The sequence below is a fragment of the Anomaloglossus baeobatrachus genome, chromosome 4, assembly GCF_048569485.1.
Source record: "Anomaloglossus baeobatrachus isolate aAnoBae1 chromosome 4, aAnoBae1.hap1, whole genome shotgun sequence".
NCBI lineage: Eukaryota > Metazoa > Chordata > Amphibia > Anura > Aromobatidae > Anomaloglossus > Anomaloglossus baeobatrachus.
The window spans coordinates 237,056,622-237,082,330 of NC_134356.1; the positions used below are offsets into that span (position 1 = coordinate 237,056,622).

The 25,709-nt window shown below is 40.9% G+C and overlaps 1 protein-coding gene across 1 annotated transcript in view; it reads left to right on the forward strand.

Moving 5' to 3' along the window:
- The window catches only part of LOC142302376 (dynein axonemal heavy chain 3-like), a 2,626,214-nt gene that overhangs the window by 2,197,071 nt on the left and 403,434 nt on the right, over positions 1-25,709 (forward strand). The window contains exon 59 of the mRNA XM_075343433.1: positions 16,578-16,749. Coding sequence (XP_075199548.1) covers positions 16,578-16,749 — 172 coding nt within the window. The remainder of the gene's footprint in view (positions 1-16,577; positions 16,750-25,709) is intronic.

The following is a 25,709-nucleotide window of genomic DNA, read 5'->3' on the forward strand; positions in this document are numbered from 1 at the left end:
AGAGTACATACCATATGGCCATACCAGTAAGCAGAGGACCGTGCAGCACGAGGATGGCCATGTAGCAAAGATGAGGGAGCAGGGACATGGCACTAAGACACTACTGAGCGTTGGTGTACTACGGGAGCTGGCACTACAGTCGCAGGTGATCCACACATGTTTTGCTGTGATATTTTTCTTGTTTTTCAACCATGCACAGATGTAGTAGAATACATCTGGATTGTTGATGCAGGCTCTTCTTGATGAAGTCATGCTTTTTACATGTATTTATATACTTATGTAGACAGAATTTGGAGGGTATAAGCCAAGATTGGGTTGACAAACTTTTACTGTAGCCAATTTCCTCAGCAAATTCACAGTAGAGTTCTGGAATTAAAAAGCCGTTTTTATACTATTGTAGTCCTACAATTTGAAATACAAAATAATTATATGGGATATTTTATTACCTTAGACACTATTAAAGAGTCAAAAGACTGACCAAAACCTATTGCCTTTGTTATCACACACAATTCGCATTGGGGGAATGTATTATTTTCATGGTTGTCCATTATCTAAACAACTAGAACCAATTTGGCAAAATTAAAGGGATTTTTTAATTCAGCCCCCTTGAAATACTTTAAATCCATTCAAAAATTCTTAGCACCTGAAAAATAATATTTTTTTGTAGAGCTGTGTAATTGAACCAAAAATAACTGCTTCTGAATAGGCTCACATGTATAATGGATAAGGTAAATGTTGGGTTATGTAGCAAGCTTTCTGCTGCTTTAAAAATATATTATTATAACAATTACTTTAGTGACAAACAGGACTAAAATGCTTTTCTTTCAACTAACATCTGATAATTGTTACCTTCAAACTATAAATAACTACAGACTGGTTTAAAAGGATATAAGAATGATTTTATAATATATAAGAACGCTTTTGCAATGTCACATTCAGAATTTCGTAGATCTATGTAAATATGATCTTTTTTTGTGGTACTAGAGCCTTAACTAAGAGGGAGGCAAAATTTGCAGGCACACCTGAATAGCAACGTGTGCCTATGCTAGTGTCACACAGTGACTACCGGGGTTCCACCAGGTACATGGGAACTTCCAGCAAGCTCCACAACACACAGAACACACGATACAATGGTATGCTCTGGCGCTAGGGAAAGGGGAGCAGGATCACTTCCTAAACTCACCTGAGACTGATCCCTGCAAACACCCTATGTGGGTTCTTTCATCCCATCGTCAATCACTTGCCTATGGCTATGTGAACACACTGTGTTTTTTGACGCTGCGTTTTTCGGCGTTTTTTATCACTAAAAACGCACAAACGCAGCCTCTTTAAAAAACGCATGAAAAAATGCATGCGTTTTTACCGCGTCTTGGTGCTTTTTTGGCTGCGTTTTGCTGCGTTTTTGCTCACTGCGTTTTTCTGCGTTTTTTTATCAGTGAACATTGCCATTAAAGATTGTTGAAAAAAAAAAGGTCTGATGTCATTTCCTTCTTCCATATGTTCTTCATTCTCCACTAGTGTATGCAGGAGAGCAGACAGCTGCAGAACTACAAGGCTCAGCATGCTCCATCCAGGACTGTATGCTGGAGGAAGAGTCAGGGGGAGCAGACCTACAAGGCTCAGCATACTCCATCCACTAGTGGATGCAGGAGAGCAGACAGCAGCTGCAGAACTACAAGGCTCAGCATCCTCCATCCAATAGTGTATGCAGGAGAGCAGACAGCAGCTGTCGAACTACAAGGCTTCGCATCCTCCTTCCAGGACTGTATGCAGGATTTCTTTGCCCGCCTAAACAAAAAAAATGACGTGGGCTTCGCCATATTTTTGTATGCTAGCCAGGTACAGCAGGCAGGTACGGGCTGCCCCCAACCCCCAGCTGCCTATTTGTACCCAGCTGGGAACCAAAAATATAGGAAAGCCCTTTTTTTTGTTTCATGAATTTCATGAAATAATTAAAAAAAATGACGTGGGCTTCGCCAAATTTTTGAGTCCAGCCAGGTACAACTAGGCAGCTGGGGATTGGAATCCACAGTGCAGGGTGCCCATGCTTTCTGGCACCCCCGCTGCGAATTGCAGTCCGCAGCCACCCCAGAAAATGGCGCTTTCATAGAAGCGCCATCTTCTGGCGCTGTATCCAACTCTTCCAGCTGCCCTGGTGACGGGTGGCTCGCTGGGTAATAATGGGGTTAGGGCTAGCTGTATATTATCAGCTAGCCCTAAGCCCTAAATTCATGGTGTCACGCCAATATTAGACATGGCCACCATGAATTTCTAGTAAAGATAAAAAAAAACACAACACACAGAAAAATATTTTTATTAGAAATAAAACGCAACACAATTAGTGAATCCATCTTTATTGAAATAAAGAACCCCCCTCCGCAGTAATCCTGGGTCAAGGGTCCCACGCCGTCCAATCCAGATCCAATATCATCTGATTGGTTTGCTGGAAGGCAAAGCGATCAGATGATGTGTCAGGTTCTAGGATGTGAATCACATCACACATCAGCTGATTGTATAAAAGCCGTTTATACAATTAGATGATGCATCAGTGCAAAAAAAAAAAAAATAGTCACTTATGTGCTGATTATCGGCAGCTCCTGGAGCGGAGTTTGATCCCATCCGATCAATGCAGGAGCTGCCGGTGATCAGCTGATGAACTCTCCTGACGGCATCCGCTGACAGGTTAAGCCGGCCGGGCGCCAGCATCACCGCGAGACTTACGATCAGCTGATGCGTCAGGTAACCACATCAGGTGATCAGCACCAGGTCCTGCAGCTATCGGAGATGTCCCGGACGTCTGCACACAGCCGGAGCGGCGGTATCGGAAGAGGAGTTAGGAGCGGACATGGCACCGGGAGTCTGCAGACAGGTAAGTATGACATTTTTTTTTTTTACTGTTCACTTTTGTTTTCGCAGCTGCCTCCACCTCCCGCCCAGACATGGCGCCGCACGGGAGCTGACATGCACAGGACTTGAGGTGGACGAAGCGGTGATGGTACTGGGAGGATTCACGCTTCTGTATTTACTGACAGAATGAATCCTCTTCCTGTACGTCACTTTACTGCCCACCCCTTGCATTTATAGCTGCGTTTTTAGTAATAAAAACGCGTTTTTGAACATCTCATTGAACTCAATGGGTGGAAAACGCAGTGAAAAACGCAAAAATCATTCACATGCTGCGTTTTTGTGGGCACCACAAAAACGCAGCTAAAAAAAAAACGCTGTGTGCAGACAGCAAAAATGAAAACTCATAGACTTTGCTGGGGAAGCTTTCTGAACAAAAACGCACCCGAAAAACACGCAAAAACGCCGCAAAAACCGCACTGTGTGAGTTTACCCTATCACTGTCTTTTCCTGGACTCAGCCCTGCATAGTGCATAAGGCAGTGGGAACACTAGTCCCACTCTAGATTAAAGACAGGATGAAGTTATACCACACTCTCAAATATTTGCAACTCAGTGAAGTTTATTATGTACAGTGGATAGTGTTACTATACTTTGGGTCTGAGAGTCCCATTGACCAGCACCTTGAACCTAAACACTGAGTGCGCAGCATCAGGATTTAATGGATTAAAGGCACACAGAGGATTAGACAGACAGGGGTAAAATAAACAGCAATAATAAAAAGCACTCCAAACAACAAAAGGTAGTAATGAGGAACAGACCAGAAGGGCAAAACCAAAAAGATCAATTCCGGGTATCTAGTGACAGGTGGACTCGCAGGGTATCTGCGAGTCCACCTGTCACTAGGGGGAAAAACCGTAGCAAAAGCGCTGAAAATAATTGACATGTTCATTCTTTTCAGAATGCAGCAAAACCGGAGGTGTTTCGCAAAACGGTCAGGAAAAAATCTTGATGTGTTTGTGTGTGTGTGCATGAGATTTCAGAAATCTCATAGACTTTGCAAGGACTGTAAAAAGCAGCGTATTATTAGCATGCATTTGCATAAAACCAAGGCAAATCTGCAGCTAAAAAACGCTGCAAAAACACCCAGTGTGAACATAGCCTTAGAAAAGGAAAAACTCAACATAGCTCTCACACAGCAAATGATCTCTGAATGTCTTCCTGGTCCACAGCTCACAAGTTCCCTCTTGAGGCAAGCTAAGCTAAAACTATCATAGGCAATTACCTGGGCCGGAAGAAAAGTCTTAATAGCACAGGTAATTAGCAATACAGACAATATGGCTATAGCTTTCATTCAGAGTTCAGAAGACCAAAGGATCTACTTAACCCAAACAGCGCTGCAAAAGGAGAATCTGCTCAGCCAGCAATAGTAACCTGAGCTATTGTGTATGAAGCCCTGAGCTGTGATCTCCTGACAGCAGAAAAAGGAGGAACCACTCTTGTGGAACCCTTGTGACAGGTAATGTTTTGAATAAGGAATAAAGTTGGCTATAGATATAAAGATTTTATTCAGATAATTAATGATGAGTGAACCTGTGGATATTCGGGTTTGCCAAACAGCATGAACAAAAAAAAGAATACGGATTCGGCACCGGAACTTGACCTTGGACAACAAACCCCATACAAGTCAATTGGGACAATAAGTTTTGGGTTGTAAAATGGCTGTAGTAAGCTCTAGGGGGTTACAAATGAAAGTTAAATGGTAGTAAGAGCAGAATAGTTATACATACTGTGCTTCTCGGAGGATCACACCCCTGTCAGACTCTTTTCTGGGCCCACTTATTAAGCTTCATCAATATTCACCCTCTGTGCCAGTGTTTCTGATTGGTTGCAGACTGCTATACATGCCCCAACCCTGTGTTTACGTTTGTGATTGGTTGCAGTTAGTTTGCTGTAAGGTAGTGTAAAAATAAATAAATAATTTTAAAAAATGATGGAGGCTCCTTTAATCATTAGCAAAATATTTCCACAGTTTTAACTATTTTTGCAGTGCACCATCACATTATGGGTGTCAGGTCCGAGCATTCCTTCATGAACAGTGTCCTTGAAAGTGGATTGGTGATCATGGGCCAGTTGAATACCCACCAAGGTCTCCTGATATGACCCCCTTAGACTTTTATCTTTGGGGTCATCTGAAGGCAATTGTCTATGCTGTGAAGATACATGATGTGCAGCATCTGAAACAACGGATACTGGAAGCCTGTGCTAGCATTTCTTCTGTTATCAGTGTGTCAAGAGTGGGAGAAGAGGATTGCATTGACAATCCAACACAATGGGAAGCACTTTGAACACATTTTATAAGTGGTCATAAAATTGTAAATAACTAATGAACGAATAAAGTTACATTAAAACCAAGCACACCATTGTTTGTTTTTCTTGTGACATTCTCAATAGGGTTGATGTGTTACATGACCCTCTTCCCATTGAAAAAAATAAAGTTTGATCCAAAATGACAGACTTCAAAATGGCCACCATGGTCACCACCCATCTTTAAAAGTTTCCCCCTTCCCATATACTAATGAGCCAGAAATAGGAAGTTGAAATCACCAACCATTCGCATTTTATTTAGGTGTATCCATATAAATTACCCATCCTGTACTTACCGGTCCAGCAATGCGTCCTGCAGACTCGCTCAGCCACTGTCTCCTGGCCACTTCTGCTTCCGGGTCCGATCATTAGCTATCAGTGGTATTCACTGCACTGCTCGTCACTCGACAGTCTTCGTTTTTTTCGGCCGTGTTTACAGTGACGTCAGGGTTATTATTATTATTATTTATTATTATAGCACCATTTATTCCATGGCGCTTTACAAGTGTAAGAGAGTATACGTACAAAAATCATTAATAATACATAACAGACTGGTATAGGAGGAGAGAGGACCCTGCCCGCAAGGGCTCACAGTCTACAAGGGATTGGTGATGGTACAATAGGTGAAAACAGAGCTGGTTGCGCAATGGGGTACTGGACTGAGGGTTATTGTAGGTTGTTGGCTTGTTGGAAGAGATTGATCTTCAGGTTCCTCTTGAAGCTTTCTACGGTAAGGGAGAGTCTGATATGCTGAGGTAGAGTGTTCCAGAGTATTGAGGAGGCACGGCAGAAATCTTGTACGCGGTTGTGGGAAGAGGAGATAAGAGAGGAGTAGAGAAGGAGATCTTGTAAGGATCTGAGGTTGCGTGCAGGTAGGTATCAGGAGACTAGGTCCCAGATGTAAGGAGGAGACAGGTTGTGGATGGCTTTGTATGTCATGGGTATTGTTTTGAACTGGAGTCATTGGGCGATGGGAAGCCAGTGAAGGGATTGGCAGAGTGGCGAGGCTGGGGAATATCGAGAGGAGAGGTGGATTAAGCAGGCCACAGAGTTTAGGATAGATTGGAGGGGTGCAAGAGTGTTGTAAGGGAGGCCAGAATCGAGGATTACTGCAAGGCAATGAGCTTGTGAGACTGGGGAGAGTGTTAAGATCCAGAACCTTGGAAGATCACAATAGATCATTGGCAAAAGGTGACAAGAGCATTGGCAACTAATCTGGCCACCATCCCCTTACTAACCATCAACACTAGAAGTAGCTGAGGGGTGAACTAACATCCTATGCACTGCGAACCCAGCCGGAGAACTAGCTATCCTAAAGGAAGGAAGGATGAATAATTCTCTGCCTCAGAAATAAACCACAAAAGGTATAGCAAGCCCCCCACATTCAAAGACTAGGGTAATATAGGAAAATACAATACACAGATGGATGATAGGATTAGCAAAGGTGAGGCCCCACTGACTAAATAGGAAAGGATAGGAAAGGGGCTGATGGTGGCCAAGAAAAACCCTACAAAACCCCAAATATCTGATAGTACAAAAAGGTCCTCAGATCGCACCATCTGCACTTTGTCCTATATCAGGCACTCTTGTCAAACCAATGAACAGAAAACAGGAACAATTACAAATTCAAGAAGCAACAAACACATGGACTTATAGGAGCAAAACTCCAAACATAGCTGCAGGGAGCTTCCCAGCAAAGCAACAGAGACGGAAAATTCCTGCATGCAAATAAACTGAAAACAACTACAATAATTGACTACCCAGATAAGAACAAAAGAACAAAAGCAACATAAGAAAGAACCAAGCACTTATCTGGGGTAGATGTAGTCAGAAGAAAGATGAAAAGGCTGGAGAGCTACAGGACAATGATAACCGGCTCAGCCTGCCAGGAGGTCAGGGTTTAAATAGGCAGAGAGTTAGCAATGGAAACGCCCAATGCTCCAGCACACCTGGTCTCTGTCCAAACCATTCCTGGTCACAAGAGGGAGCCTCACAGTAGCAAAAGCATAACTGACATTCACAACAGGAGAGTGAGCAACCATCAAGTTTGATGGAAAGGCTTGTTGGAGGAGTTGAGTGAGGAGGAGGAAAAACAATGAATTCTGTTTTGTCCATGTTAAGCTTTAGGAATCGCGCAGAGAAGAAGGATGCAATAGCAGACAGACATTGTGGATTTTTTGTTAGTAGAGTGGTAATGTCAGTTCCAGAGAGGTAAATCTGTGTGTCATCGGCATAGAGATGATATTGAAAGCCGTGGGACTCTATGAGCTGTCGCAGGCCAAAGGTGTAGATGGAGAACAGCAGGGGTCCAAGAACTGAACTTTGGGGGACACCGACAGATAGAGGGCGAGATGAGGAAGTGGTGTGAGAGTGGGAGACGCTGAAAGTTCGGTCGGTTAGGTATGAGGAGATCCAAGATAGGGCCAAGTCTGTGATGCCCAGAGATGAGAGAATCTGTAGTAGGAGGGAGTGGTCTACTGTGTCGAAGGCAGAGGACAGGTCCAGGAAGAGGAGGACAGAGTAGTGTCATTTGGCTTTGGCGGTTAGTAGGTAATTGGTGACTTTTGTTAGGGCAGTTTCAGTAGAGTAATGCTGTCAGAAGCCAGATTGTAGCTGGTCAAAGAGTGAGCAGGAGGAGAGGTATGAGGACAATTCAAGATGGACATGCTGTTCAGTAGTTTTGAGGCATAGGGGAGAAAGGATATGGGGCGATAGTTTGACACAGAGGATGGTTCAAGGGAGGCCTTTTTGAGGATTGGTGTAATGGAGGCATTTTTAAAGCATGAAGAGAATACACCACTTGTTAGTGATAGGTTGAAGAGATGGGTTAGGGCTGGGATGAGGGCTGCGGTGATGTTGGGGATGAGGTGCGACGGGTCCGGGTCAAGTGCACAGGTGGTTAGATGTGATCTTGAGAGTAGAGTGAAAAGATTATCTTCTGTCATGGTGGAGAAGCTGGATTTGTAGGAAGAGGGCTGAGTAGCTATGATGAGGGGCTGTGGTGATTGTGGGTCAAAGCTTGCTCTGATGTTGTCAATCTTCTGCTTGAAGAAAGAGGCAAAGTCTTCAGCTGAGATGAGAGGAGAGGGAAGTGGTGCTGGAGGACAGAGGAGATAATTGACAGTGTTGAATAGCTGTTTAGGGTTGTGAGTGAGAGAGGATATGAGGGATGAGAAGAAGGTTTGTTTTGCAGCAGTGAGTGTGGACTTGAAGGTGGTGAGGGCCTGTTTGTATGCAATGAAGTGCTCAGTGGAATTAGACCTCTTCCTTCTGCGCTCAGCAATTCTGGAAGCCTGTCTCAGTTCTTTAGTCTGACTCATGTGCCAGGGTTGCCTGTTGATTGTGCGTGTTTTGGTGTGTGTGAGGGGGCAGCTGATTCGAGAGCTGCAGAGATTGTAGTGTTGTATAAAGTTGCAGCAGCATCTGCATCGTGTAAAAAAGCAATGTCTGTGAGAGGGAGAAGGGACTGAGAAAGTGCGTGTAAATCAAGGTGTTTGATATTTCTGCGAGAGTGTGAAAGTTTGTAGAGGGGGGTTGAACATTTGGGGAAGAGAGGGAAAATAATGTGAGCAGGTTGTGGTCAGACAGGGGGATAGGTGAGTTAGAGAGGTTAGATAGGGAACAGAGGTGAGTGAAGATGAGGTCCAGCATGTGGCCATCTTTGTGAGTAGCTGCAGAAGACCATTGGGTGAGGTTGAAGGAGGAAGTGAGTGTTAGAAGTTTGGAGACCGATGAGTAGGAAGTGTCAATGGGGATGTTGAAGTCACCCATGATGATGGTGGGGATGTCGGTGGAAAGGAAGTGTAGTTGCCAGGTGGTGAAATGATCAAAAAAGGCAGTGGCTGGCCCTGGAGGGCGGTAAATGACAGCCAATCGAAGGTTGGAGGGGGCGTAGATGAGTACGGAGTGCACCTCAAAAGAGGGGAGAGTAACAGAGGGTGGTAGTGAAATTGGTGTAAAGGAGCATTGGACGGACAGGAGCAAACCAACTCCTCCACCATGCTTATTACTGGGGTGGGGGTTGCGAGAGAGTTGGAGACCACCATAGGAAAGTACAGCAGGAGAGGCTGTGTCAGAGGAGGTGAGCCAGGTTTCTGTGATGGCGAGTAAGGAAAGTTTATTAGTGATGAAAAGATCATGAATGTAGGAAAGTTTGTTTCAGACAGAGTGAGCGTTCCATAGAGCTCCTGTTAGTGGGATTGGGGGAGCGGGGGCTGGGTGGATGTGTATGAGGTTAGAGAGGTTGCGAAAATTTGTGATAGTTTGCGGATGAGGGTTTGAAGTGACAATAGGGATGTGATGAGGAGGACCAGGATTAGGAGAGATATCTCCAGCAGTGAGGAGAAGCAGTGAGAGTGTTAGTAGGTGGGAGCAGGAGAGGCCATGAGATGGTCGTGTGTGTCTGGAGACACTGGGTGAAATGTGGAGGAAAGTATCTGAGGGGAAGGTGAGATGGGTGGGGAGGATGGAGGGAGAGATGAAAAGTTCATTACTGGGTTTAGGGATCAGAGGGGGCAGTAGAAAGTGAAGTAGTATAGGGGTGAAAGTGAAGAAAAACACAAACATTGTTTACAGAGTCTATGTATCCAGTTATCTTCCGGTCACTTCCGGCCCATTTCTGCCCTAATTCAATGCATCATACTTATATCGTGCATAGTTATCTTGGTGCAGACGAAAAGTCTTGTGCAGACTTTTAGTTGCCCCAATATATACATATACAAGTGCAATCAGCTGTGAAGGGGTGGTGTGCAGCAAGAAACTCCATGGACTCTATTGAACTTTGACTGTCACTGTCAGCCTGCTTCTCTCTGTAGACACTTGTCTGAAGCAGAGCTAACATTGCTCTCCCTGTGGACTGCATCAGACTAAGGATTTTTTTATAATAGAGTCACTGAATGGTTTTTTTATGTTTTATTTCTAATAAAAAAAATACGTGTTGTGTTTTTTTTCTACTGTTTAGTGGAAATTCATGGTGGCATGTCCAATTTGGCATGATACCATGAATTTTGGGCTTAGTACAAGCTGATAATACAAAGCTGGCTCTAACCCTTTTATTACCCAGCATGACACCGCCATCAGGAAGAGCAATGTCAGCTCTGTTTCATCGCTCTGTACAGACAAGCGTCTCTACAGAGCGAGAAGCAAGCTGACACTAACAGTGACAGTCAAAGTTCAATCAAGTCCATGGCTGAGTCATGGACTCGGGTGATCCCTGACGTCACCTCGAACATGGTCGAAAAAATCTGAAGACTGCCGAGTGATGAGCAGTGCAGTGAATACCACCGGAACGTAATTATCTGACCCAGAAGCAGAAGCTGCCGGGAGACAGTGGCTAAGCGGGTCTGCAGGACGTGTTGTGAGACCGACAAGCGTATAATGATTTTTAATAATATGCTTTTTTACAGCCCCTAGATCCAAACTGTAACTCAGCTTTCCCAGGAAAACTCATGTTCAGGACTGTGTGCACGAACACTATGTGTTCGGTATGGACCCTGAACTTTACAGTTCGGGTTCGCCCATCACTACTGATAACCTACCAGATTGTTATCTTAACAACCCACCTGTGATATTACAAACCGTTCACATGCTGCATAATGGGGGGTTTACTCACTTTTGCTGTGATGCGATGTAGCACAGGAACACAAACTATTTAAAAAGTCCAGCAGTTTATTAAATACATCATAAACTGTACTACTAGTACATCACACACGGATTTCTGGTCTGTACGCCTGCTCAGGTTTGGACACGCTTCTCCACAGAAGTATCCCACTAATAACAGTCTGTTACCTTCAGATAGATTTCTGTCCCTCTATCCTGAGTCCAGCAGCCTCTTTCCTCCCAGGGGCTGCGCCTCAAATACATGGATTTCTGGTCCGTATTAGTTGTGGCCCCCTCAGGTTTGGATACTTCCAGGATCCGAGTTAAGCTCCCACAGCCTCCACTCACTCACCTCCAGCCGGTTGAAGCCAACCCACACTTCCCTCAGCTGATTTCTTTCAAGAGGCTCCAACCTCTGAGTTTAGCAGCCTCATCTCTCTCGCAGAGGCTGTTTCTTACACACACACTGCCTCACTCTCTCTGATCTGCCATGTGTCAAACAATCTAATTAAGACATGTCAGACACACCTATATTGGGTGGGCGCCATTCCCCGGTTCTTGTACGGTGTACAACTGTATTGGTAAGCTGATGCAATTTTGAGGGTTACCTCATGCACTGTTGGTGGTTGTCCATTAGGGTGAGATATATGTCATATGTTCGGCTTATTATGGTATTAATACAAACTTGAATATATTCTGTTTACAAATTATTGAATAATTTATAATATAATCACAGTGATATTGTGAATACTGTGTAATTATCATGGTTTTCTGAACTACTTTTAATATCAATATTTAATCATCCTGGGCTTTGTGGAACCGTGGTCTGTGCACCTTTGAATATTGTCCTTCTTCCCCACCTTGCACGTGTTTAATTAAAATAAAATTTAAATATTGCATGACAAGATGGTTGATGGCTCTTTTTTCTCTTTTGTGGTTACACCAATAGGTGGGGTATGTGGATGGCCAGTCCCACCCATCTCTCCAGCCATCTGTGATCCTGGCCCTACGAATACTATAGCAACATTTGTGTCACTACAAGGGCCAGCACAAACTTCCAGGATCACACCAATTATGTGGTACATACCACCCATTAACAGTAGCTGGTCGCATTCTTATACCATCATTCAGCATAATTGCAAGATATCAATGGGTTGAGCGACTGAACAATGTCTCTAAAAACACTTGCTTACTGAATATAAAGTTGTTTTAGAGAGTAAAAAAAATCTTATTCAACCTTTGAAAATTATGTAATGTAAATTGGAGATTGATCACCCATTCAATGATTTGACAAGAAAAAATAACCCCAGTTATATGGAAAATCAGCTTTTCAAAAAGTATTTAAATGCTGAAATGCCCCGTAAAAGTCTTTCATGATCTTATGTGGAGCACAATATGTTGTTAAATAAATGAAAAATCAATAAACAAGAAAATACATAAAAGATAATTAAAAAAAAGCCACTGGCAATCATTATTGTAGTTATTAGCACTGCCATCATAAAAATAAATGTGTCTGATAAATTAATATATATATATATATATATATATATACAGTATATATACATACACACATATATATATATATATATATATATATATATATATACCACGTTTCAAATTATTATGCAAATTATATTTTTCTCTGATTTTCCTAAATGCTCGGTGCAAATGACAGTCAGTCTAATAAAAGTTATCACCCGTTTGAGTATACATTGAATTTTATTGAAGAACCCTCCCAATGATAAGTATAATCTTCAAAATTAAAAAAAACCTCAAAATGAACTGTTCCAAATTTTTAGGCACAGTAGAGTTTCTAAACATTTTATATGTTTTAAAGAACTGAAAATGCTCATTTGTGAAATTTGCAGCATTGGGAGGTCACATTCACTGAAATAAAAAGCTATTTGAATCCAAAACAGACTAACAGGCCAAGTTTCATGCTAACATAGGAACTCTTCTTTGATGTCACCTTCACAGTTCTTACATCCATTGAACTTGTGAGTTTTTGGAGAGTTTCTGCTTGAATTTCTATGCATTATGTCAGAATAGCCTCCCAGAGCTGCTGTTTTGATGTGAACTGCCTCCCACCCTCATAAATCTTTTGCTTGATGATACTCCAAAGGTTCTCTATAGGGTTGAGGTCAGGGGAAGATGGTGGTGACACCATGAGTTTATCTCCTTTTATGCCCATAGCAGCCAATGACACAGAGGTATTCTCTGCAGCATGAGGTGGTGTATTCTGCTTTTTCTGAAGAAAATTTCTGAAGAAATTTGTCAGTCAGAATCTCTATATACTTTGCAGAGGTTATTTTCACACCTTCAGGAACCCTAAAGGGGCATACCAGATGTCTCCCCATGATTCCGGCCCAAAACATGACTCCTCCACTTCCTTGCTGACGTCACAGACTTGTTGGGACATGGTGGCCATCCACCAACCATCCACCACTTCATTCATCTGGACCATTTAGGGTTGCTCGACACTCATCAGTAAACAAGACTGTTTGAAAATTAGTCTTCATGTATGTCTGAGTCCACTGTAACCATTTCTGCTTGTGAGCACTGGTTAGGGGTGGCTGAATAGTAGGTTTATGCACCACAGCAAGCCTTTGAAGTATCCTACACCTTGAGATTTGAGGGACTCTAGATGCCTTAGCAGCTTCAAATACAGTACCTGTTTGCTGGTTTGTAATGGCTTTTTAGCAGATGCTATCTTAATGGACTTGCTTGGCAGAAACCTTCCTCATTCTGCCTTTATCAGCACGAACACGTACGTGCTCTGAATCAGTCACAAATCTCTTCACAGCACGATGATCACTCTTAAGGTTTTGTGAAATATCTAATGTTTTACTCCCTTGTCCAAGGCATTGCACTATTTGATGCTTTTCGTCAGCAGAGAGTTCCTTTTTCTTTCCCATGTTACTTGAAATCTGTGGCCTGCTTAATATTGTGGAACATCCAGTTTTCATTTTATTGGGCTCACCTGGCAAACTAATTATCACAGGTATCTGAGATTGAGGTCAGTGAACCCTGAGACACAATACCATCAATGAGTTTCATTGAAAAAAAAAAAAAATTAATCGCTATGACACTTAAATCCAACTTGCATAATAATTGGGAACATGGTGTAAATAATATATATATATATATATATATATATATATATATATATATATATATATATATATATATATATATATATACACTGCTCAAAAAAATAAAGGGAACACTTAAACAACAAAATGGTATTTTAGTGTTCCCCTTATTGTTTTGAGCAGCATACAGTGCCTTGCTAAAGTATTCGTCCCCCTTGAATTTTTCAACCTTTTCCCAAATTTCAGGCTTCAAACATAAAGATAAAATTTTTTAATGTAATGGTGAAGAATCAACAAGTGGGACACAATTGTGAAGTTGACTGAAATGTATTGCTTATTTTAAACTTTTTTAACAAAGACTAAAATGAAAAGTGGAGCGTGCAATAATATTCATCCCCTTTACTTTCAGTGCAGCGAACTCACTCCAGAAGTTCATTGAGGATCTCTGAATGATCCAATGTTGTACTAAATGACTGATGATAATAAATATAAGCCACCTGTGTGTAATCTAGTCCCTGTATAAATGCACCTGCTCTGTGATAGTCTCAGTGTTTTGTTTAAAGCACAGAGAGCATCATGAACACAACAGGCAGGTCCGTGATAAAGTTGTGGAGAAGTTTAAAGCCAGATTTGGTTACAAAAAGATTTCCAAAACTTTAAACATCCCAAAAAGCACTGTGCAAGCGATTATATTGAAATAGAAGGAGTATCATACCACTGCAAATCTACGAAGACCCGGACGTCCAACCAAACTTTCATCTCAAACAAGGAGAAGACTGATCAAAGATGCAGCCAAGAGGCCCATGATCACTCTGGATGAATTGCAGAGATTTACAGCTGAGGTTGGCGAGTCTGTCCATAGGACAACAATCAGTCGTACACTGCACAAATCTGACCTTTATGGAAGAGTGGCAAGAAGAAAGACATTTCTCAAAGATATCCATAAAAAAGTGTTGTTTAAAGTTTGCCACAAGCCACCTGGGAGACACACCAAACATGTGGAAGAAGGTGCTCTGGTCAGATGAAACCAAAATCAAACTTTTTGGGCACAATGCCAAATGATAGGTTTGACGTAAAAGCAATACAGCTCATCACCCTGAACACACCATCCCCACTGTCAAACATGGTAGTGGCAGCATCATGGTTTTTTGCCTGCTTTTCTTCAGCAGGGACAGGGAAGATGGTTAAAATTGATGGGACGTTGGATGGAGCCAAATACAGGACCATTCTTGAAGAAAATCTGTTGGAGTCTGAAAAAGACCTGAGACTGGGATGGAGATTTGTTTTCCAGCAAGACAGTGATCCAAAACATAAAGCAAAATCTACAATGGAATGGTTCACAAATAAATGTATCCAGGTGTTGGAATGGCCAAGTCAAAGTCCAGACATGAATCCAATCGAGAATCTGTGGAAAAAGATGCAAACTGCTGTTCACAACCACTCTCCATCCAACCTGACTCAGCTCGAACTGTTTGCAAAGGAAGAATAGGCAAGAATTTTAGTCTCTCGATGTGCAAAACTGATAGACACATACTCCAAGAGACTTGCAGCTGTAATCGCAGCAAAAGGTGGCACTATAAAGTATTAACTTAAAGGGGCCGAATAATATTGCACGCCAAAATTTTCAGCTTATTATTTTTTAAAAAAGTTTAAAATAAGCAATACATTTCATTCACCTTCACAATTGTGTCCCACTTGTTGATTCTTCACCAGAACATTAAATTTTTTTATCTTTATCTTTGAAGCCTGAAATGTGGGAAAAGGTTGAAAAATTCAAAGGGGCCGAATACTTTCACAAGGCTCTGTATATAGTTACAGAAAGGGGAACACATTTTATGATAAGAATGGTGCTTTATGGAAATAGAAAAAAGAAAAAATATATATGTATCAATAAAAAATAAATAAAATAAGAATAAAAATAGCTTAAAAAAAGCAACTGAAATCTGTTTGCATAACGAATTCCATGTATGGGCTTGGTTTACTGTATAACCGTGCTCATTGCCACTAATTATAGTAATGGACATAGAAATTTGGTAATTATGCCGTTATAAAAATGTAGGTCAGGAAAAGAACATATTGAGTTGCAGAAAGCCGCAGCAGGGTGCACAGTTAACTGATTTACTTGATTTATAATGTGAGGCGAGATATATTCAGGTTACTAATACGGTATTGAATAGAGAATGATAACAGAAATGCTTTCTCAATCAAAAGACTTTCTTTTGATTTAGTGTTTCAGATCTCGGTGATTTATGCACTTTTATCTTCTCTGCTATGAGTTGGATAAGGTAGCTGGGGCTATAGCATTTAGATAATGTAAATGTGTAACCTTGCTCGGCCTATGTGCTTTCTCTCCATAGACGGTGACACTAGAATCACTATCGAGGTCCTCATGCAACTAATGGCTTTGTCACTATAAAGTCTCAGACTGCTCACTGTTTTCTCGCCAAAGATCCAGATTCAAAATGTAAATGACGCTACGTGTACCTGTAAATTCTAAAAATACTAATCTAATCATTTCCAGTAAATTATCCTGTCAACTGGCTTCCGTACAAGAATAACAGCTGGGTAGCAACCTTTGTGCAGCAATGCTATTAAAGAAAAATGCCCACGCTGCTTTAGAACTGTTCATAATGCCATAATAGCCATTCTCATAACATATTTATGTTAATTATTTAAGGTTGAAGCTGGATCGAGCGGAAAAGCTAATTAATGGTCTCGGTGGAGAAAAGCAGCGTTGGAGGGGTATAGCCATTCAACTGGAGGATACATACCAGAACATAGTGGGAGATATGTTGCTAAGTGCTGGAATCGTAGCTTATTTGGGTCCCTTCACTGCAGAATTCCGACAAGTATGTAGCGCTGTTTAAATAAGTACACAAACCTTGTATCCATGGACTGAAGATGTAATATAATGTATGCTCTACAATTCATACATTCTTGTAGCTTATTAATAGTTGCTGTCTATTATTGCTTTATTATCCAGGCAAGTGTTAGGCTGTTATGCAGAAACACACAAAGTAGTCACACAGGGGCGGACATATCATTGGTGCAACCTGTGCTCAAGAGGTAAGGGGGCCCAATTGTGCATTATGACTGCACTATTGGACCGAAATGGGCCCATATATTGTTCTTGCACAGAGGCCCTCTTCTGTCTGTGTTCACCAATGCAGTCATCTATGTAGCCATTAAAAAACAAAGAATCTAAGGTGCTTTACTAGATTTTTATCCCTTGAAGGGGGTTAGCCATTATTTGGACTTCTTAAATGTCAGAATCCCCTTAGCTTCATAGGTAAAGCTTGTACTCACCTCCCGAACCACCAACATTTCAGTGATGTTGGCGCTGCGTGAACTCACGTGCATTGTTATGTCACATAAGCATTGCAGCCAATTAGAGGTCACTGATTGCCTGCAGCTCATCAATATTATGTCAGAGGGGATGTCTTCTCTTACAAAATGGTAAAAACTGCAGTGGTCAGTGGGTGCTGGTTGGCTGCAGCGCTCAAGTGACATAACAATAAATATGAGTTCTGGGAGACGTAGTGTCAACATCATTGGAGTGGTGCCGGTATGGGAGTTGAGTATAAGCTTTTCTTATGTTACGTATGTAATTTAAGTATAGACATGTCATAGACATGAAAATGGCAGGGGCAATAAAAAATATGTTTGTGAATTTGGGATAATAAACATCATGCATGCTGGAGGTGCATTATGACATTAGAACCACCCTTACTAAATTCACGTGTCACAAATCATCGATGATAGAATAAATAGCCTTTGTTGTGAACAGATTCCACACAATAGTTTTTCTTCTTCCCTTCTATCTTCTGTACTTTCTTCTTCCTCCCTGCCTTTTTTCTTTGAGTTCTTTCTTATTTCCCTCCCGTCTCTGTTTTGACATGTTTTTCTCCCTGAATTTACAATTTTCTACTATATATACAGAATCCATGAAATAACTGATGTTTTATCTTTATGTAAGTAAAAACTATGAGAATGCAGTGTCACACGGCATTTGGCTCAAAACTGGCTGAACGTCATTGCGGTATCTGGTGCTGTTCACACTACAGACTCTGGCAGTCCACACTATTTTTTCCCTGGAGATTCTGAGTTGCATAGGAAGGCTCGGGCATCGACCAGCTGTGTACTCATTAGTGATTGGTCTAGTAGGGGTTAATTTCTCCTGCCCTGTTGGGTACCTCTAGGATCACATGTTATGAAAGAGAAGCGTATCACAGCAAGCCCCCACCTTTGTAAGATGATGGAAACTGACTTCCTGTGCCTACTATAGTTTTAAGCGATTCTGGTTCATGTGTTGTTTTGATCCAGTTGCTGGTGAACTACTGAGTGCTGTTTGGTGTGTTGTGAGAATTTTCTTCTCATCTGTTTATTCCCTCCCTGCTCTTTATTTCCTCCTGATCACATATTTTCTAATACCTATGCGAGTAATTGCTGTGAGTTAGAGTTTTACTTTCCCCCTTTTGTCTATTTATGTGGGTTTAACCATTCCTATCCTGGCTTTTCCCTGGGGTGGGGAGAGGGGGTATTGGAGCAGGGCTGGCAAAGATCAGGTCTAGGTTGGAAGTCCAGACCTCTTCACCATTAGAAGTACCTCTGGAATAAGGGACAGCTACAGACCCCTAGCCTGAGGGACAGTCTAGGAGTCCTAGTTCTTGATTATCCCTTTATACTATATAAAAACTAGATTATCACCCCACCATCATCACCACCATCGGTTATTGGATAGCTAATGTTATACCATATTGATAACCTGATCTTCAAAGTTAGTTGTCTCACAAACACAATACTTCTGCATATACCAAATTAAATGCTAGGGACCCCTCTTATCATGCCCTAGAAAAGAGAACTGTTCTATAGCACCTCACTCATCAGACAAAGCTTCCTGGAGCTGCCATAATAGCTGTGTTCTGTATGTGGATGTTTTAGATGTAACAACCTATATAAGTGCATGTTTCCATTAAGTTGTAGATGCTCAAGAAAATAATGCATTAACATAAACATAATAATTTCAGCATGAAGGTTAAGACAAAGGGATCACACACATTGCTTCAATCCTATTTTTGTTAGAAACTTCTTTGTATATTGACATTTTGCTTGAGTAGATTTGATGTATTTTTTATATTCAGCTGGTGATGTACTATTCCATCTGAAAGGTTTTGATAAAGACCACTACAGTACATTTGCAAGAGAACAAGAATAGCCTGTGTTTTTCTTCACTTTAGTTTGCTTCAAAATCATCATGCTTTATCAAGCAGGAAATGAACTGGCAATAAACACTAGGCACACAATTTAGGGACGGAAAAAGAATTATAGGCAGCTTGTATGTGGACATGGGTTTAAGGATATTTTGAGTGGGTGTTGTAATTTCAAGTAATTTGTACCTAATTGTCTACTTCTCTGTCATTTTGAATGCTGCTATTACAGTGAATGCAATGTAACTTTTTCTAAGTTTATGTAGTTTAAGGAGTAACTTTATTTCTCAGGATGTAAATGTGAATATACACAGAATTTACAATGCAAAAACTATATGGATATTACAGTAAGTTACAACTATGCATAGTAATTCCATGCTACTTCCTACATCATATATATATATATATATATATATATATATATATATATATATATATATATATATATATATATATATATATATATATACATATATATATATACATATATATATATATATAAATAAAAATATACATATAAATATATATATTTATATATGTACATATATATATATATATATATATATTTATATATGTACAGTGCCTACAAGTAGTATTCAACCCCCTTCAGATTTAGCAGGTTTTATAAGATGCAAATAAGTTAGAGCCTGCAAACTTCAAACAAGAGCAGAATTTATTAACAGATGCATAAATCTTACAAACCAACAAGTTATGTTGCTCAGTTAAATTTAAATAAATTTTAATAACTATTCAACCCCTAGGTTTAATATTTTGTGGAATAACCCTTGTTTGCAATTACAGCTAATAATCGTCTTTTATAAGACCTGATCAGGCCGGCACAGGTCTCTGGAGTTATCTTGGCCCACTCCTCCATGCAGATCTTGTCCAAGTTATCTAGGTTCTTTGGGTGTCTCATGTGGACTTTAATCTTGAGCTTCTTCCACAAGTTTTCAATTGGGTTAAGGTCAGGAGACTGACTAGGCCACTGCAACACCTTGATTTTTTCCCTCTTGAACCAGGCCTTGGTTTCCTTGGCTGTGTGCTTTGGGTCGTTGTCTTGTTGGAAGATGAAATGACGACCCATCTTAAGATCCTTGATGGAGGAGCGGAGGTTCTTGGCCATAATCTCCAGGTAGGCCGTGCTATCCATCTTCCCATGGATGCGGACCAGATGGCCAGGCCCCTTGGCTGAGAAACAGCCCCACAGCATGATGCTGCTACCACCATGCTTGACTGTGGGGATGGTATTCTTGGGGTCGTATGCAATGCCATCCAGTCTCCAAACGTCACGTGTGTGGTTGGCACCAAAGATCTCGATCTTGGTCTCATGAGACCAGAGAACCTTGAACCAGTCTGTCTCAGAGTCCTCCAAGTGATCATGAGCAAACTGTAGACGAGCCTTGACATGACGCTTTGAAAGTAAAGGTACCTTACGGGCTCGTCTGGAACGGAGACCATTGCGGTGGAGTACGTTACTTATGGTATTGACTGAAACCAATGTCCCCACTGCCATGAGATCTTCCCGGAGCTTCTTCCTTGTTGTCCTTGGGTTAGCCTTGACTCTTCAGACAAGCCTGGCCTCGGCACGGGTGGAAACTTTCAAAGGCTGTCCAGGCCGTGGAAGGCTAACAGTAGTTCCATAAGCCTTCCACTTCCGGATGATGCTCCCAACAGTGGAGACAGGTAGGCCCAACTCCTTGGAAAGGGTTTTGTACCCCTTGACAGCCTTGTGACCCTTCACGATCTTGTCTCTGATGGCCTTGGAATGCTCCTTTGTCTTTCCCATGTTGACCAAGTATGAGTGCTGTTCACAAGTTTGGGGAGGGTCTTAATTAGTCAGAAAAGGCTGGAAAAAGAGATAATTAATCCAAACATGTGAAGCTCATTGTTCTTTGTGCCTGAAATACTTCTTAATACTTTAGGGGAACCAAACACAATTCTGGTGGATTGAGGGGTTGAATAATAAATGACACTCTGAATAAACTTTTCACAATTTAAAAAAAAAAAAAAAAAAAAGAAATAACATTCTTTTTTGCTGCAGTGCATTTCACACTTCCAGGCTGATCTACAGTCCAAATGTCACAATGCCAAGTTAATTCCGAATGTGTAAACCTGCTAAATCTGCAGGGGGTTGAATACTACTTGTAGGCACTGTATATATATATATATATATATATATATATATATATATATATATACAGTACAGACCAAAGGTTTGGACACACCTTCTCATTCAAAGAGTTTTCTTTATTTTCATGACTCTGGAAATTGTAGATTTACATTGAAGGCATCAAAACTATGAATTAACACATGTGGAATGAGATACTTAAAAAAGTGTGAAACAACTGAAAATATGTCTTATATTCTAGATTCTTCAAAGTAGCCACCTTTTGCTTTCATTACTACTTTGCACACTCTTGGCATTCTCTTGTTGAGCTTCAAGAGGTAGTCACCGGAAATGGTTTTCCAACAGTCTTGAAGCAGTTCCCAGAGATGCTTAGCACTTGTTGGCCCTTTTGCCTTCACTCTGCGGTCCATCTCACCCCATCACTCTCTTTCTTGGTCAAGTAGCCCTTACACAGCCTGGAGGTGTGTTTGGGGTCATTGTCCTTTTGAAAAATAAATGATGATCCAACTAAACACAAACCGGATGGAATAGCATGCCGCTGCAAGATGCTGTGGTAGGCATGCTGGTTCTGTATGCCTTCAATATTGAATAAATCCCCAACAGTGTCGCCAGTAAAGCACCCCCACACCATCACACCTCCTCCTCCATGCTTCACGGTGGGAACCAGGCATGTAGAGTCCATCCGTTCACCTTTTCTATAAAGACACTGTGGTTGGATCCAAACATCTCAAATTTGGATTCATCAGACCAAAGCACAGATTTCCACTGGTCTAATGTCCATTACATGTGCTCTTTAGCCCAAACAAGTCTCTTCTGCTTGTTGCCTGTCCTTAGCAGTGGTTTCCTAGCAGCTATTTTACCATGAAGGCCTGCTGAACAAAGTCTCCTCTTAAAAGTTGTTCTAGAGATAAGAAGGTGTGTCCAAATGTTTGATCTGTACAGTATATATATATATAGTATAAATAAATAAATATATATATATATATATATATAATATAAAAAATGTTATGTAACTTTAAGCAATATTATCCGTAATATACTCCTAATGTTTCCATTTGGTAATCAATACTGTTGGCTAATAATAAAATGTCATGCCAACTTTACTAAACGCTACTAATGGCCATTTTTTAAATTCCATATTTGTTAAATGGAATCTATCAGCAGGATTTTGCCATGTAATGTGACAGCAGCATGAATCCAGCGATGTGTCATTTTGGCTACTGGGTACAGCAGGTATGATGGGGGTCACAATTTTCTCTACTATAGCTCTAGCAGAGTTCAGTTGTTGAGCTGCATACAACTCCGCCCCCACCACAGCTTTCTTTGTACATTGTGTAGTGACAGAGTGCTGCTAGTCAGTGGTTGGAACAAGGTTGGCCTACGAGGCACAAGGTCACTTGTCCTGTAGTGATAATATCCTGCTAATAAAACTTTGACTGTATTGAAACAGGAAAAAACAGACCAGTAAGTGGCACATCACTGTAATCAGGCTTGCTTCCCCTACATCATGCTGCTTACAGATTACATAGCAGAAACCTGGTGAGAGATTGCATATAACGTCTCTAATTATTTTAATGAGTTTTTAAATATTTTTTTCATAATATAAATTAGCCACATGACAAGCTTTAAACCAAATTTGACTGGAGCCAAAATCAGCAAGTCTAAGGGGATCTTAAAGAACAGAAGTACATTAACCCCTTCATGACATATGACATTAAGTTATGTCATATCTTGGGTTCCTGAATTTGATGCGGGCTCAACCATTGAGCCTACGTCTTTCCCAGCAGATGATAGTAGAATTATTCAGCCATCATCTGCCTTTAACAGCCGTGGGTGGAGCAGGGCTCTGCCAGCGGCTGTTAACCTTTTAAATGGCGCTGTTAATCTCTTTAATGTGCTCTGGTATGAGGCGCATCATTCAACATGCCCATCAGTGTGCCCGTGATGTGATCACGGGATGCCAATGGGTTGTCATGACAGTCAGTAGTCTGCTTAAGACCTCTCTGCTTTCCATAATGGTTCTCCTGTGAAAACCAGCTGGAATTCATTGTAGACCCTGATTTTCACTGTAGATAACTGTGTATAGTTCAAGTTATCGTATGATTGCAGGTTTAAGTCTCATAAAGAGACTATTAAATACAGAAAAAAGTTTTTAAAAAATATGACAATAATAAAAAATATCTAAAGCTCAAATCCCCCACCCTTTTGCCCCACTAAAAGAAAATCAATTAAATATTGAAAAGCACACATATTTAGTATCCCTGCATTAATAAAAGTCTGATCTATCAAAATATAAAATAAATTGATCCGATCGATAAATGGCGTACTGACAAAAAACAACAAAACGGCAGAATTACGACTTTTTGGTCAACGCAACATTGCACTAAAATGCAATAAGAAGCGATCGGAACATTGTGTCTATCCCAAAATGGTTTCAGTATAAATTTCAGCTCAGGGCACAAAAAATAAGCAGAATGTTACAGGTCTCAGAAAATGTCAACACAAGCAAAAAATATTTTAACTGCCACTTAAATGAAAAACTATAGATGTTTGGCATCTGCATAATAATATGGACCTGGAGAATCACATTGTCTGGTCAGTTTTACAGAATAGTGAACATGGTTATGTGGACAAAAAGTCTAAAATAGTTATGACTCTTGAAAGGAGGAAAAGAAAAAAAGAAATATAAAAAAATTGGAAAATGGCCCAGTCATGAAGGGTTAAAAAACAAACCATTATCAATAATTTTCTTTATAACTTTTAATAAGCAAAATGCATTAATTTTATTTAGGTAGACACTCACTATACTGTATTTACTACACTACTGATAACACAAGTGCCTATGAGTATGTGCAGTAGGAAGCTCAGCCACTGTGACATACCGATAGCTTATACCATGTACTGTGAAACTAACTAAAGGTCACAGCAGTGCTCAGCATTCAGAAAGACAGGTTGGATAGAAGTGTGAGTAGCCCTTTTTTTACTGCAGCACTCCTCGTATCTCAAGTATTAGATCAAAGCACTCATTGGGAGCACATATTCCTACATATGATAGTAATCATACATTTTTTTCAATATATAAATTAGGCCATGTTTAGTAGTGTTGATCGATGGAATTCCAGGTCCTCAGATTCCCACAGAACATTGAAAGACTGAAAGACTTTTTTTTTAGCTTTAAGCATAAGTAAAGTAGTGTACAAGCTCCAAAGAAAGTCTATCGGTTCATATAATGTTCTGCTCATGATTAGAGATAAGCAAACCTTTCAAAGTTCGGTTCGCCAATCTTTGCGGAGCCTTCCAGTGTTCATCGAACAGTTCGACAAACATACTAAGCCCATTAAATTCAATGGGATGCCAAATTTGTGTGTTGTAAAATGGTGTAGGGGTCTGTAAAAGACAACATAAAGCACAACATATTTACCGAGTCTCCAGCAGCTGAACTTCGGGAGCTGCTAAGTATCCCTCAGCCATATTCACTGATTTCCCCTTCTACCAGCGTCTCCGATTGGCTGGAGTCAGATCATGACACCAGACAGAGTCTGTGATTGGTTGGAATCAAAGAACCTGTCTACTGTTCTATCATGGTATAAAAATAAATAAATAAAATTGGCGTAGGGTCCCCCCATTTATTGATACCAGCACAGATAAAGCATGTTGTGCTTTAAACCTTTTGCTTACTTTTTTCTACAGTGATTTCCCTGGCCAATCACAGTCATGCCAATACTTGACATGGCTGTGATGGGGCCAGGAGTGGATTGTCTGCAAATGAACACTTACCAAACATTGCCGACTTTTGAGCAAAGCGTTCGGTAAACCAAACCTGAAAAAAACGAACCTGAAAAAACGGCCAAGGAACGAACCAAATCTGAAATTGGTGAATGTGAACCGAACAGGTTCACTCATCTATACTCATGATGATGGACAAACTGAGGGCTTCTGCCACTTAGTTTTCACGATTGGTGGAAGTCTTCATTTAAAGGGAAGCTATCATTAAAAAATTGCTATTAATCTGTAGATATGGAGGTAATCTGCAAATTATTAGCATTCTAAACCTGTCCAATGCCTGCACATTAAACCCCACTGCTGGGAGGAAATGAACTTTAATCTCTTTGTAGCGATTCGGTTTCAGTCATGGGGTGGAGTCAGCTCAGGTTCAGTCACTGCTCTGTGTATCGAGTGTGGTGGCTGTAATCATGACAATCCCTTAGCCCTAAGGCCCCGTTACATGCAACGACGTATCTAACGATATATCACCGGGGTCACGGACTCCGTGACGCACATCCAGTATCGTTAGCGACGTCATTGCGTGTGACACCAACGAACGGTCGTTAACGATCAAAAATACTCACCTTATCGTTGATTGTTGACACGTTGTTTGTTTGAAAAAAATCTTTGATTGTTGATGACGCAGGTTGTTCATCGTTCCCGAAGCATAACACCCCAGGAACGATGAACAACAGCTTACCTGCGTCCT